Source organism: Natator depressus, chromosome 2 (genome assembly GCF_965152275.1).
Source record: "Natator depressus isolate rNatDep1 chromosome 2, rNatDep2.hap1, whole genome shotgun sequence".
Lineage (NCBI taxonomy): Eukaryota > Metazoa > Chordata > Testudines > Cheloniidae > Natator > Natator depressus.
In genome coordinates, this window is record NC_134235.1 from 153,780,922 (window position 1) to 153,795,448 (window position 14,527).

Consider the following 14,527-nt stretch of genomic DNA (forward strand, 5'->3'; position numbering starts at 1 on the left):
ATTTTCACTCTGTTGCTTTTTGGGGAAACTTCTAGTAGCATCAGAGGCAGGTACTGAAGTTCTTTAGAGGGGAGGACAATCTCAGTAGTGAAAAACCTCCCCCATTGCAACAGTCAAGAAGCTGGAGGAAGGGTTTAATAGTAAAGACATCTCTCCACTCCCTTCACCGCAGCCAGGAGGATGGGAAGTGAGTACAGTAGCAGAGACATCCCACTCACATCCCAGCAGCATCCAGGTCACTGGTTAGACGAAGAAATGGACATACTTTTGCCCCAACTGCCTGAAGACTCTGGAATGGGGAAGTGGGGGAAGAGAAATAACTCCCTTTAAGCTGTCAGAGCGAGGGGCTTCAGATTTATCAGACACCTGCAAACCAGGGGTTAGGGAAAAATACCAGGGAAAAATAAATTCCCTAAGCAGACTCCAGGGTCAGCACCCTCCCCCTTACCCGCAACTGTAGACAGAGTGGGACCTGGACTTCTTACCAGAATGTTACCCTGGATCTCACTGATGCCCCTCCCTCATTTTCCTGTCACCCACCAGCTAGTATGTATCTGGTACTATTTTAAGTACCGGCGTGGGAAATTTGTAGTTTGTGTGCATTGAAAAATGTTTTATTACACATCATGGGCAGTATTGTCCACATTTTGCTTCTCATTGACTGTGAGAATGCCCAGAGCAATGGTGACTCTAAATGTTAGGTTAGAAGGGAAGAGTTTACCATTCCTTTATTTTTGCTGCCATTTTTATCCTTCTGGGCTTATCTTAAGCTTGCTCCTAATGGCTCCTATCTGCATGCCTGTGTGTGGCCTATTGCTACCCTTTTTTCTATACCCAAGAGACCTACCTTCTTCTGAAACTATTATCAGTTCTATTAATGTAATTAGGCTGCAAGATACAATGTAACAGTAAACTAGTAGCTTATTCTAGTGGGAAGAGGCATAATATTGATATCCCTTATCTTAAGAGACGCTATTTAAATTGTGTTATGTTTATGTTATACAAACCTTTTATAGCCCTGTCTAATTGCATCGAGCTCAATGATGGAGTAGTCAGTGCAGAATTTGACCCCACTGTTTTATATTTGTAACAAAATGCTGTCTTCCAAGATAAAGATTTTTTTCCTCAGACGTTTTTCTTTCTCTTTTCCTTACAGGCTAAATACACTGGTCTTATTTTCTACCATGAAGGCTGGCCACTGTGCATCCATGAAAAAGTGGTAGTACAGTTAGCATCTCTTCACAGAGTCCGTCTGAAACCAGGCGATTTCTACTTACAGATTCTTCCGGCTGGGAAGCAGTCAGCTAAACTAGTTTTAAAATGCCTCTCCCGACATGGACAAGGAATGGAAGAAGTTATTGTACCTGAAACCATGTATGGATGTGTTTTTACAGCAGAATTTTTGGAAAATGTAAATTGTGAAAGGGGGAGTGTTCCCTTGCAAAGCTGCTTACTTACCACTGGCCCAGCTGTATATAGAACACCTTGGAAGAATATAGTGAATCCTATTTTTGTCCCTACAGCTGAAACAATCCTGCATAATTATTCCGGTAGCCCTCTCCTCGACCGGTTAATCAGTAATGATACTGATGTGAAAACAATGACACAGACCATGGAGAGCAATAGTTCACATGACAGTTCCACTTCCAATGATACTGGCTCTACAGTCATAGAAGCAACACTTACCGATAATCATGGAAACCAAGGGAGTGAAGTGTATAGTCCAGTTCATACTGCGGAAAGTAGGGCAGAATTAGAATTCCCTGGAACCGCAGCTGAGGAGAGCAAAGGAGAGTACGTAAATCTCAGCACGTTGACTAAGGACTGCCCCAGCATGATGGAGAGGGCTTTACCACAGGCCACTGAGCCTGAAATGACACCTGAAGTATTAAAAGGTGGAGCATTATCTCCCATAATGGAGAAAAAGAACAGCATCAAAAGCATAACTTTCAGCACAGATTTGAGCAGTCCTTGTCCAAGAAGACGACAACTCAGGGATTCTTCATATTTTGAGACAAGGCGCTTGTTTAGAAAGTCATACATGGAAGCTTTGCAAAACCCAATGAATCTTGGTTCCAGCTCAGAGGAGTCAATTGCAGAAGAGGAGTCTTCAGACCAGACAGTGGACTCATATGAAGTGAATGATGACTTGAGAATCTCTGAGAGCAAATCTTGTGAGAAACAGATTGAGAAGGAAGATTCTCTTGCTGATAGACTTGCACCAAAGGAGGAAACAAGAGCGGTCATAAGGCCTGAAGATTGTTCACAGGCCTCAGAAAAACTGCTTGTACCTCATGAAACTTTCTCAATAGCAGAGTGCAGGGCTGGACCGAGAAGGTCTCGGTCTTTAGATAGGTCACATAAGAGTTCGCGTTGCAAGGATCATAGTCCAGGGTTGTTCTCAGATAGTTCAGCAAGTGCAAACCCTAAAAAGCTCTTAAATGGACATGCGTTAAGACTGGGGAAGTTGGACTCCAATGGTCATTTATTCATTACGGTGAAAAGCAACAAATGCAACAAAGAGGTTGAAGGTAAAAGCCAAACTACAACATGGATTTTATTTTTTATAATATCTTTAGCTTGCCTGCACCAACATATATAAACTTTGTACATAAAATTACTTTTTTTTTCTGCTTTCTGAGCTCAGATTTAAAGCACAAATAGTAGTGACATCATCATCGTTTTATTATTTCACATCTATTTTACTACTGTTTTAATACTTTAAGTAAATTTATTTTATTTCCATTGCTTTAAGATATGCTTTTCAGAATGCTTTGTATATTCTGCTTTTAAAAAAATTGATCAGAGATCAACAAAAACCTTCTTGAAACACACACGAAATTCTGCTCTCAGTTAATCCCATGTAATGTCTTTGGAGTCAATTGGCATTTTACAGACGTTACCAAAAGCATAGATGCTGGGCATGTAGTGAAGGTCTGGAATTTCTCCTCTGTACTTTATATTTTATACATTAAAAACAACTCGAGTTATTTTCCATGTGATTTGGATCAGTACAAAAAAAAATCAACTACCTTTAAATGCAAATTGTCAATGGAGAAGTAAGTGTTAAATAGCTGTGAAATGCAGTCCTGAGAACACCATGAATACCACCTTTCTAATGAGACAGTCATTATCCCAAAGTAACCTTTGCCCTCCAAAACTAAGTTATCTGAGCCCGTTTTTCAAATAAGGGAAAGTGTGTGGCTAGTTACAACAAACATGGTATTGAAGTACAAATAACGTGCAACATATTTTTAATGGTTGTTGATAGACTTTTACAAGATTGCTTCTACGTAATTTAATGGCATTTAAACAACAGAGAAACTTCATAAATGTGTGGTCTTTTCTCATCTGCAGCATTTCTTTGTTCTTATATTTCAGGTAATATACTTATCGCAGTATCAACTCTACATTCAAACAAGAATCAAACCACAATAAAAATATAAAAATGTCAGTCAGTAGGCCAGAACATGCCATAAGCTTTTAAGTAAAAATTCCTATTGACTTCAGTGTGGAGTTCTGCTTAAAAAATTGTCATGTTATGGTCAACTGATTTTAAGATTGGCAGCAGAGGTGACTGGGGTCACAGATTCAGCTTCTGGGAGTTAGTTTTCTTTTTTCCTCATTTAGAGTTCAGAGGTTATGCTTGCAAGTCTAAGGGAAACGCAGAAGTTGTATTTATTTATTTAGAAATGGATGGGTCATTTCTAAGACAAGAATCCTCTTTAAATATTTTTTTTGCTCAGTGGGGAGCAAGACAGTGGGGTTTTGTAGTAAATAATTTTTATTAGCATATTGAGCTATGCACTGGGGTGTTTTTGGAAAGGTGTTTCTGGACAGAGATTTCTTCTCCTCCCCCACCGCCCACTCTTCCAGTTTGTGTGGTGACAAATCTCAGGTGATTTCACAGCTTCCCAACAGGGCATTTGCCATTGGTGATTGCCAGATTCTGTTAATCTGCTGATGTTGTTTTATTCTGTATTGCCGTGGGTTAGCACCTAAGATAATGTGGGATAATGTCTTGATAATTTGGAGCACAAGTACTGAAACTGGGAACACCCTGCTATATTGTTTTTATAGTCTTTAAGTGATAAGGCTGCTGGGTTTCACCAGTCGTTCTTTCAGTGAACAGTTTGATTTAATTAATATCCAAAGGTGAACTGACAAAATCTCAGAGGAGTAGCGGTGTTAGTCTGTATCCATAAAAACAACGGGGAGTCTGGTGGCACCTTAAAGACTAACAGACTAATCTGTTAGTCTTTAAAGTGCCACTGGACTCTTCGTTTTTGACAAAATTTGTATTCACGGTGGCGTATATCAATGGTATCATAGCTAGGATTAATGGTTCACACTAGGATATAGTCATGTTTTGTAAAAACTGACAATGGTATCAAAAAGCCAAATCTTGACCTAACTTTACATTGCTGTAAGGGGCATGCAAGCCTCTGATGACATCATAAACTGGCCCTACATCATGTTGCTTTATCCTCTGAGTGCTAGCGCCTAGTTTAGATGGGGGACCACAAAGCTGCATGACAGCTAGAGATGGGGAGATCATGCTCCAGGGCTGTAGCAAAACTTGTGTAGCTCCAGCAGCATAGGGAGCAGGTTTAGGATGGAGTCTCTTCCATCTGATATTCCAGTTAGTTTGGGAAGTTCCATGGGAGATTTTTTGCTACTTTCTACCTTAGTTGCTAATGGGGAGGAGAGTTTATCTTTGACCTGGTGGCCTTGTCTTCATTCTCTGGCTGAACAGAGCTGTCCTCATGAAGCATGGCTCATCCACTCTCTGTCTGTCAATCAGGTGGAATAGTCTCTGCTCCCCCAGGATAACAGGGCAGGACTGCCTCCCCTTGCATTTTTCCCTGGCCTGCTGTTCCAATTGCTATACATGGCAGTTGGTGAAGTGGAATCACACTTTCTGCCTTGGGAAGGGCAGACTCTTAAGTCTGGCTCCCTCAGGGTTTGCATTTGTTCCCATGGCTGTGGAACCTAGGTGGGGCAGCAGAGATCCTGAAGACTTCTTAGCACAGATGCAAAGATAGAGAGAGATTTAAAACTTTCTTAGAAAAGTAATTTTAATATGTTTTATGGGAAGAGAAGATTTCTACCTCCTCTCCATCAGATGAAAGAAGGAATAGACCAGCAACAGCAGATAATGTAATTTCAACCAGTTACATCCCGGAAAGCATTGAAATAAACCTAAATTCCATGCCTTGCTTTCAGATTAGTGGTTCCTCTGAAAATGCAAGGCCCAATCCTGCAAGGTGCTGCACACCCTTAGCTAATGGTGCACCTAGTGAGAGTTTAGAGGGTTCAAGCACGTTGCATATTTTTCAGCTACGACGCACCCTTGGCATTAATGTCCCTGCCAAATCCTGCAGAGAGCATTGCAGCCATCTGCCAGTCCCAATGTCTCAGAACATTTCCAGATAAATAAATAAATAAACGGAGCCAGTCCTTCAGCTGTTGTAAATCCGTGTGGCTGCATTGATGTTAACAGGGCTAGGATGACTTATACCAGCTGAGCAACTGTCCCACTCGTATAGTTGTGTTGATTTGGCTAAAGCCATTTTCTGATTTATTTTTTTTAGTAACAATAACAATTATGTATTGCAGGGATAATTTTCAAGGTTATGTGAAGTACATTGGCAAAGTCAAGGAACAAAACCCAAGTCTCCAAATTCCCAGTCCCATGCCCTAGCCACCATACAGTTCTTCCTCTTCTTTGCAGTTGATTAGGTGCCTTGCCACAGCTTCAGTTTGGCATTGAGTCAACTCCGCTGCCATTTGTTGCTTCATTGTGCCAAGAATGTTACTCCATAATTAACTCAGTGTTGCTTATTGAGCAACACCAGCATAAAATACTGATTTTTATCTGTAATCATTTAGTAATATAAAGTGCCATGGGGGGATGTCAAGTGTATTTTTATAGCTTTTAAGTCCTGCTTTTTCTCTCTGTTGCTGGTAATAGTCTTTCAGATGTTTGAAAATAGCCATTTTCCAGCTGAATTTTCCTTTCCTATTTAGCAAACTCTGACCTCTCCCTGTTTCTTGAGCAGCACTCAAAGGTACAGCAACTGTGGGATGTAGACATCTCTGAAATGTGCGATGTCATCCAAGGAATTTTTCTTCCACCTTTCTTTCCTCTTCTTTCCCTTCTGTCTGTATATTTGTGTATATTTATTTACACATAAGAATATGCATCATCAGGGTGGTTCTCCTGCCTACTAAACTGGAAGAAGTTAATCCGATCCAGTGTCTCCTTACTATCTAATGTAATCTATTTATTTATATGCCTCCCCCCATCACTGTAGTCTATTACTTCAGCTGCTGAGGTGCAGTGCTAGTGGGGTGTGTCAACCCAATATGGCTGTAAATCTCCCTCCTCCTGCTTGCTCCCTGTTGCTATTAAAGACTGTAAAATGGAAAGAGGCATGTTTAGGTGGGAAATGGCAGCCAAACTAGGCTGACAAGACAAACCTCTGCTTGCCTGCAAGTGATCCCAGCCTCAGTGCAGGCTGGGCACCCTCAGAGCAAAGAAGTAATTGGTTGATCCTGGCCATTTCCATTGGCTTTTCTTTATGGAGCCACATAAAGGAATGATGAATTAAGGGAATAACTTTGTGTTCGACCACTTTTCAAATGTTTAATGTTATCTGTGAGAGGTTATAGGAACTACATTTATGTGTGTGCGAGAAGCTTGGTGATTGAGGTTCTTTAGCCACAGAGAGCCAAAAAAAAGCAAGATGCTCCGGACCGTTTCAATTAGGGTTCATTTAAAAATATTTGCTCTGCATAAGTCTGTAAATATTTTCTTTAAAAATGACATGGAAAATGCAGTTAATTGTTCCCTGAAGGATTAATATTGCAGGGGCTTTAGTCCTGCTTTATGTTTTAAAAAAAAAATCTGAATGCAGGCTTGGCTATGGACTTGCTATCACTGCTTCTATAATATTAACAATAATTTATAATTATATAAAGAGAGACCATATTCAGTGCTTAATCTGTGATGAAGGAGGTGCCTGGGCTCAAGCAATTATGTGCCGGGGCTCAAGCAAGTTTTTTACTTTCATAACTGATACAGCAAGCCCAGAGGTGGCAGGGCTATGAACTGCCAAGCCTAGAGGTCTCGGGGCTCAGCCCTGGCAAACCTTGGCGCAAATTAAGCCCTGATCATATTTGAAGGCATAAGCACAACATAGCAGAGTTGAGATTGAAATTGCCAGACCTCTGGGTGCTTTGTTTTGCAAACTTAATATGACATTAATCCCAGTGTTTTTCATTCAGTTTAATATGCAAGCTTTAGCATAGGCAGACTTGGTAGCTATGCCTATAGTAAAGGGTCACCAATTTAAAACCCTGTTTCTGGTTGCTTATAACATTGCCAAATTGTAACTGTTTGGGCTGAAATTTCCCATGGTGGGTTTCTGCCTCAGGCTGATTTTTTTTCCCAGATGTTTCAGCTAACGCAGTTTCGCTATTTCCAAGAACAAAATTAGGCAAAATACATTGTTTTGTCCATATTCATTAACAAAATTATTATAACATATTGTATATATAAAATATTATAACAAGCTGTAGCACCTCCATGTGTCGAAGCAGTGACTTGAAATTTGGTAGAGGTGGTCACCATCATGTCAGTGATATGCCTTTTGCCATCCCTGTGAAATTTTGCTCCAAATTAGCCAAACTATAAACCTCTGAAAATCTCAGTTCTCACATGCTCAGTGCAAGTTTATTAGATGCTAGCAGCTTTATTCTTTGATTATTCCATCCTTACTGAGCATGCTCAGTCCCCATACATCTCCTACTCAATTTGAGTGCTCATGCGACATCCCACAGAGCTTGTATGCTCCAGCCAAGGGACTTTCCTTGCAATTGCTTCTCATGACTGCCAGGGGCCACTAGTGCTGGAGGAATTAGAAGGAGGAACAGCCTGACTTGAATGTCTGTGGGTGAAGAGTATAGTAGGGGGGCTGGAGCTGTGGTGGGTGTGGGGACAGGGACTGGAACTGGACGTGAGGAATAAGAGCAGAAGGGGAACAGACCTAGGAGCCTGGGGAGGATAGGAACAGACTGGAGCCAGGAACAAGCTGGGGGAGAAGCAGAATGATTCTTGTGCACTGAGAGTAGCAGGGTCCTGTGGAGAAAATACTCTGATGAACTGGGCTTTAGCCCATGAAAGCTTACGCCCAAATAAATCTGTTAGTCTCTCAGGTGCCACAAGTACTCCTCATTCTTTTTGCTCATATAATTAGACTGAATCATGCATATGCACAGGTCCGATGGGCAACCTTCATTCTGGAATTTCCTGACTTCTGAGAGCTTAACTTTACAACTGTAATGTTCTTTTAATTTATTTTTAATGTAATCTATATATGGTTTCTGTTCTGTTTATATATGCTAATTTTCAAATATATGCTAATTTTACATGTTGATAGGAAGCTGCCTAAAGAGCAATTTTCAAATACACAGAAAAGCAAAAATTTTAACCAGTTGTCTTTCATTTGGCCAGATTTTCCACAGCACTCAACAGTAATAGACTCAAGAAACACTTTCCAGCATAGCACAATTACAAATGCATCTCCTGAGCTATTCCATTGTGAGAGTGAGCTGCTGTCTACAAATGCTGAAGACCTTTGTCACAGATTACCAAACCAATTACTTGAAATCAACCAGGAATTACTGCAGTCTGGAGTCATTTCTCTATGTGGTATGTAATTACAGATAACAATGTTCCTGATGATAAATGAAACATAAACACACACGTGCATAGTATAATATGCACAGATCTCTTAAAGATAGCCAAGATAAATTGATTGCCACAGAAAAAGTTATTTTTAGAAGATATATGGGTCAGATGGTATAAACTGACAACTCCATTCAATGTAGCCAAGCCAGTTTATACCAGCTAGAGATCTTGCCCATCAAAATCACCAGTAGGAACTTTAATATGTAGGAATGATCTTCACACTGATTAAGAAATTTTGTGATCACAATCAGTATAATAAGGTAAATGCAGGGGATGGAAAATCACTACGATTTTCACTTTTAAGAGTTTCTGCATTGTCATTTTCCAAACACACACACTTCTAAATCGCTCATTCTCAGTCATGCTTCTTCAATGGCTTTTCTTTGTGTGTTTTATTTGGTTAGGAAGCCGAGACCGGGGTGGCAGAGCAGTGGTGCAAGTCTGCACAAGAAATACCATCTGGTCAAGTGAACATTCCACAAGTACAGAGCTTGCTCGTCTTCTGATGTATTTCTATAGCATTCCCAGGTATGAAGAGAGCTGGGCTGGTCATTTTTCAGGTGACACAAATGTTGCGATCACAGAGGGCTTATTATAGAGCAGTAACAGCTGGTTTTTAGTTAAGGCCCCAGTCCTGCAATTTACAATGCCCTGGTGGGCTGCTGTATTCATGCAGAGCCCCATTGAAGTTGTGTGGGTCTCTGCAAGCATCACAGACCTGTGTAAATTGCAGAATCAGGGCTTAAGTTTGCAACCAGGTTCCATTATAAACCGTCATTTTTAGCTACTCAAAGATTTTGGCTAGGAAAGTTGGTTTGGATGAAAATTGCCAGCTTTACTTGGCTCTGCTGCTGCTGCTGTTTGTTTTATTGCCATTAAATAACTCTCGTTATTTGACGTGTAGTTTGTCTAATGTACCGTTGCGTCCTTCTGGCTCAAAACTAACTTCTTACTATCCTATCAAATATCTGCATATTTAAATATCCTTAAAAGTCCTTGCAGAAAGCTGTATTTGAACAAAATTATATTTTTGGACAAAATTAACTACTTAGGTGTCTAATTGTGATGGCTAGTGTGTTTGAACAGTTTGCCCTCTGGTGGCTGGTTGAAAATTAGGCACATCAGACTGGTTCTTTCATAGTGCACTGTGATATTTTATATTGGTTTTCTTTCATCTCAGGTACTAGAGGCTTGTGTATTTGGACCTACAGGATTGGGGACCTAGTCCAGCCTTGTGTGGTTAATCTAGTAATGATGATGATTCTGTTTGCAGCAATGGTTTTCATTGCGCCAAAGTACACAGTGGTTTTATTCACCAAAGTACAACGACAATGTTTTTGAGTTGAGGGTCCTTAGATATTACCCTACTATGGACAGACTCCAGTAGCCGCTCGCTAGTTAAGGTTGCAGCCAAGTTTCCGTTCTAGTCCCTATATTCACTCCCTTTATAGCTTTTCACACGAGGAGAGGTTTGGGGATTTAATTTCAGGGTACGTAGAAATTATTTACGTTTGAGGGATATTTGTCAAGCCATTAATAGATGACAGAGGCTTAAAAGTGCGCTTTTAAAAATTTTACACAAAATAACTGCTTTTTGAAGTCCCTCTAGGTAAAAGCAGCTTGACTCTAAAACTTCAGACTTTACATATAATAAAATACCATTAAAATCTAGGACTTAACACTATTTAAAATAACTTTTTAAAAGACTTATTTACAAAAATTGGTGTTGTTTTGTATAGTGATGCACACGTTATAAAGTCCATGTGGCCTATGGGATATTGAATAAAGGAAAGGGACCCCTGTGTATCACCCCTCCACTTCACAGGACAGGGAACCTGAGGAACTGATGGCATTTCAAAGCTTTCCCATTAGTAAGAAATGTCCCATAAGTTGTGCAAGGCAGTACGAGGTCAGGGAACCTAGTGATCCTGATCCTGAGATTTCCTAAGCGTTCAGTTAGAAGGAGAGGAGCAGGAGCCAGGAATATTGTGCAACTCTTCAGTCTTGAAGGTGAAGGAGAGGCAGTGGGGTGGTGTGGGGAGCCAGATACCTGAAGAGCTCTGAGATCTGTGGCCTCTGTGTGTTCAATGATGTAGATGAAGATGGACATATGGTCTGTATCTGGAAAGTATCTGTATCTGACTCAACAATGGGAGGGTGAATAGGGAAGTTATAATGAGATTTTTCATTCTGTAAAGAAAGGGTGGGTGGGGTACGTTGGTCTTTTGTGCCATTGGAAAGGGGGTTATTTCTGGACTGTATATGGAGATTAATATGTGATCGGTTGCCATCCCTTGATCATTGTGGGTAGGTAGGATGTGGAAGGATCACGTCTCTGCTCTGTATAGCAAGGGGAAAAGGCAAAATATTGGGGTCTCTAGGTAATAACAGGCAACTGAACTGAGGATGGTGTGCGATTGGTTCTGTTATCTGTGTATTTTGTGAGATTTCACAGTTTATATGTGAAATGCACACAGTGTAAGGGGATATGAGTTTAGAAAGGTTTCTGGTGAATAGGTTGAGGCTGCGTGCTGATTATGTAGCTGTGTTAAATTTGTTTGTCGAATATGCAGTGTGATATTTTATGTTTGCACTTATTTTTTAAGAGATTTTATGCACTGAGAGTGTATTTGAATATCTATGTTACTTCTTTACAATTTTCCCTTAAGTTAAAGTTAACAAAAAAAAATTCTGTTAATACTTGTTAGGTTTGGATGTTTTGATAAGTTTCAAGTATAACAAAACTTGTCAGTGAAACAAATACATTTTGTTAGAATAAACTGGAAATCATGTCTGTTGTTGAAATTAGTTGAGTTCTTCTGTGTCACATAAATTTAACAATGCCATTTTCACTGTTCGGAATGGCAGAGCATCAAAATGCTTGGAGGGTCAGCCCAGTTTGGATAGACATTCAAAAGGATGGTGCTAAACAATTTTTTGTTTTTATTAATGAAAAGTTCCCTTGTATGCAATTAGGCCCTGCTTCAGAAAAGCACATAAGTGCATGTATAACTTTAGGCATGCATCCGATGAAGTGAGCTGTAGCTCACGAAAGCTTATGCTCAAATAAATTTATTAGTCTCTAAGGTGCCACAAGTTCTCTTTTTCTTTTTAAGCATGTTGTTAAGTCTCATTGACTTCAAGTTACAAATGTGCTTCAGTGCTGTAGAGAACAGGAATGTTTTCCTAAATCTGGGCCTTAGAAATTGTATCTATATTTATTAGAATGTGTATAGCTCATGGCAGTGAAAAATGTATTAGAACTGGAATGTATACGTTGATTCCCTGCCTGGAATAAATGTATAGGATAATATCCCCATTCATGGAAATGAGGAGTTACAATTTGGGAACCCTGTTGGACTTATTCTTTGCATTTACCTTTGTTTATTACTCATTCAGTTTCCTTTTGGTGTTCCCTGTTGTTTTCTATAAATAGAAAACGGTCTCTAAATTTCTGTCCTCAATTTTGTATGCACAAATCATTTAGATAAAAAGTGATTTGCTATGTGTTTATGAAACTGTGCTTACAATTTACAGAGATCAGGGTGAGACTGCTTTGCAAATTTGACTCTTCATGTGTAACACTGATTACATTTATTTTGTGAAAAGAATGCAGGGTGCAATCCTGTACCAGGAAACATTTCAATGACTTCTGAAGTTATTTGTGGAGTGTGTTTCCTGCAGCTGCTTTCAGTGTTTCTATAATTTGACTACTTTAATCTTTGATATCACAGATCTACAGTTTGACCTATGGATATTTTCGTTGGTTTTAATAAGAATAGTTATAGAGGTTTTTTTTTCTGCTTTTCTTTAGTCTTTGTTTGGTATCTTCGGGTATTGTGGTCTACTCAGTGTATAGAATGTATACTTTAGTGTGGATAATAGCCCATTAGCCTATTCTTGCCTCTCAGGCTACATATTTCCCCCTTTTTAATTTCTTGCTCTCCTCTGCTAGTGGGAACCAGGCAGGTCTCCTGTGAGGCTAGGGTCAGTCCCACCCCAATGGTCAGGTAACAGGGATGTTCAGTGATGCAACAGACTCCTTTTGAAGACTGTCCCCTAGAGCAGTGGTCTAAATGGACACGGATCAGGAGTTCATCTGTCACCTCTAAACTCAGATATCTCCAAACTGTAAAATATTGGAAATCACCCAAAAGTCTCAAGGAAAGGATGTGCACTGATTTCAGCAGTGTTCCAAAGCAAAAGGAGAAAATGAGGTACTTGGCATTCTTCATTATATTACCTACTTTCATCACAAATATGAGAATTAAGTTCTTTGCACGGTGCTCTCAGACTCTGTCCTGTTATATATTGTAAAATATGAATGCTGTTCCTAGTACTGTGAAGCCAGAGTTTTCATGTAAATTCAGTCATCTTTATATCTCTGAATTTGAATGCATTCACAAAGTATGGGGAAACATGGGATATCAAAACATGAGGAAAACTGCACAGACTTCATTATCCTTAGGAAAAAAATAAGACCATGAGGGTCCTTAGGGGTATGTCTACACTGCACCTGGAAGCGAGCTTCCCAGCCTAAGCCATAGATTTGCGGTGGTGGCGCTCATGCTAGCGTGCTAAAAATAGCTGTGTAGACAGAGCTTTGACATTGCAATTAGGGCTGGAGCTTGGGCCCTCAAGCCTGGGGGCCAGGAGATGGGGCCTTGAGAGCCCAAGCCCCAGTGTCAAAGCCCCATCTACACAGCTATTTTCAGAGCACTAGCATAAGTTTGTTACTCGGGCTGGGAGGCTCAGTCCCAGATGTAGTGTAGACATACCCGAGAGGGTTCACATATTATTTAAAGGGATGCGAGCCAATTCCTGTACACTACAGATAGTGAGTTTCGTATATGAAAATCTCATAAAGTAGGGATTTTTTTTCTATTCCATTTTCATCAAAAAGCATATTTTAGTCAATAGCAGCTGTAGAATCCAAGTGAATAAAAGTTTAAATTGGGTAGAAAATGTGGTGCTGTTAGGTACAAATTACTGTCATGACATTTGGAGATTTTACAAAAGGAACTTAAATAAATAAGGCTCCTGCTTTCCATAATGGGGAATAACCTCTGAAATAGACAAGCAGAACTTACTGAATTGTCTCTTTCACTTTCCTCTGTGCAGAATTGCAAAACATAAGATGTATTTTTCATTACATTCATGCAGTACAGCGCATGAGGAACACATTTGAAGTATTTCCTCAAATTTGTATCAACTGAGAAATCATGTTGGCTCAAATCGTTTGCTCCCATGGAAAAACCCATAAAAAGAGGGATTGCTTCGGGGGGTTCCCAAGCCTGGCAGATCCCAGGAGATGCCAGCTGAACTCACTAACACCACAAGTGGGACTACTCAAAGGTGTGAAGTTACTCATGTGTAAGCATTCGCAGGATTGGAGCCTTAATTCTATCATAGTCAGTGTAACTGGTTTTAAAAAATCACTTAAAAATTCAACATTTTGAAGAGTTTTTTTGTTTTACAGGTTCAAATGGATCCATTTTTTCATTATTTTTTCAATTTGTTTTCTAAAATTGTTTAATTAAATTTTCAGTGAAAATGTAATAAAAATGTTTGTGTCACAAACCTGGTTTTCAGTGAATAAAAAATGTGATGGTTTTGTTTTTAAAAAATTGACCAAAAAGGAATGAAAAATATTGTGAAAAATGAAAATGAAGAAATCAAGTTTTTCAGTAAATCTTTTATATTTGAAAAAAGACCATTTTTCAATGAAAAAAATTATTAAAATAATTTCAGAGAGCTCTTATAATTGTGACA

The 14,527-nt window shown here is 39.6% G+C and overlaps 1 protein-coding gene across 1 annotated transcript in view; it reads left to right on the forward strand.

Annotated features, from left to right (window-relative positions):
* The window catches only part of PLEKHG4B (pleckstrin homology and RhoGEF domain containing G4B), a 132,040-nt gene that overhangs the window by 49,917 nt on the left and 67,596 nt on the right, over positions 1 to 14,527 (forward strand). Inside the window, exons 3-5 of the mRNA XM_074945162.1 lie at positions 1,157 to 2,531; positions 8,519 to 8,716; positions 9,160 to 9,283. Coding sequence (XP_074801263.1) covers positions 1,157 to 2,531; positions 8,519 to 8,716; positions 9,160 to 9,283 — 1,697 coding nt within the window. The remainder of the gene's footprint in view (positions 1 to 1,156; positions 2,532 to 8,518; positions 8,717 to 9,159; positions 9,284 to 14,527) is intronic.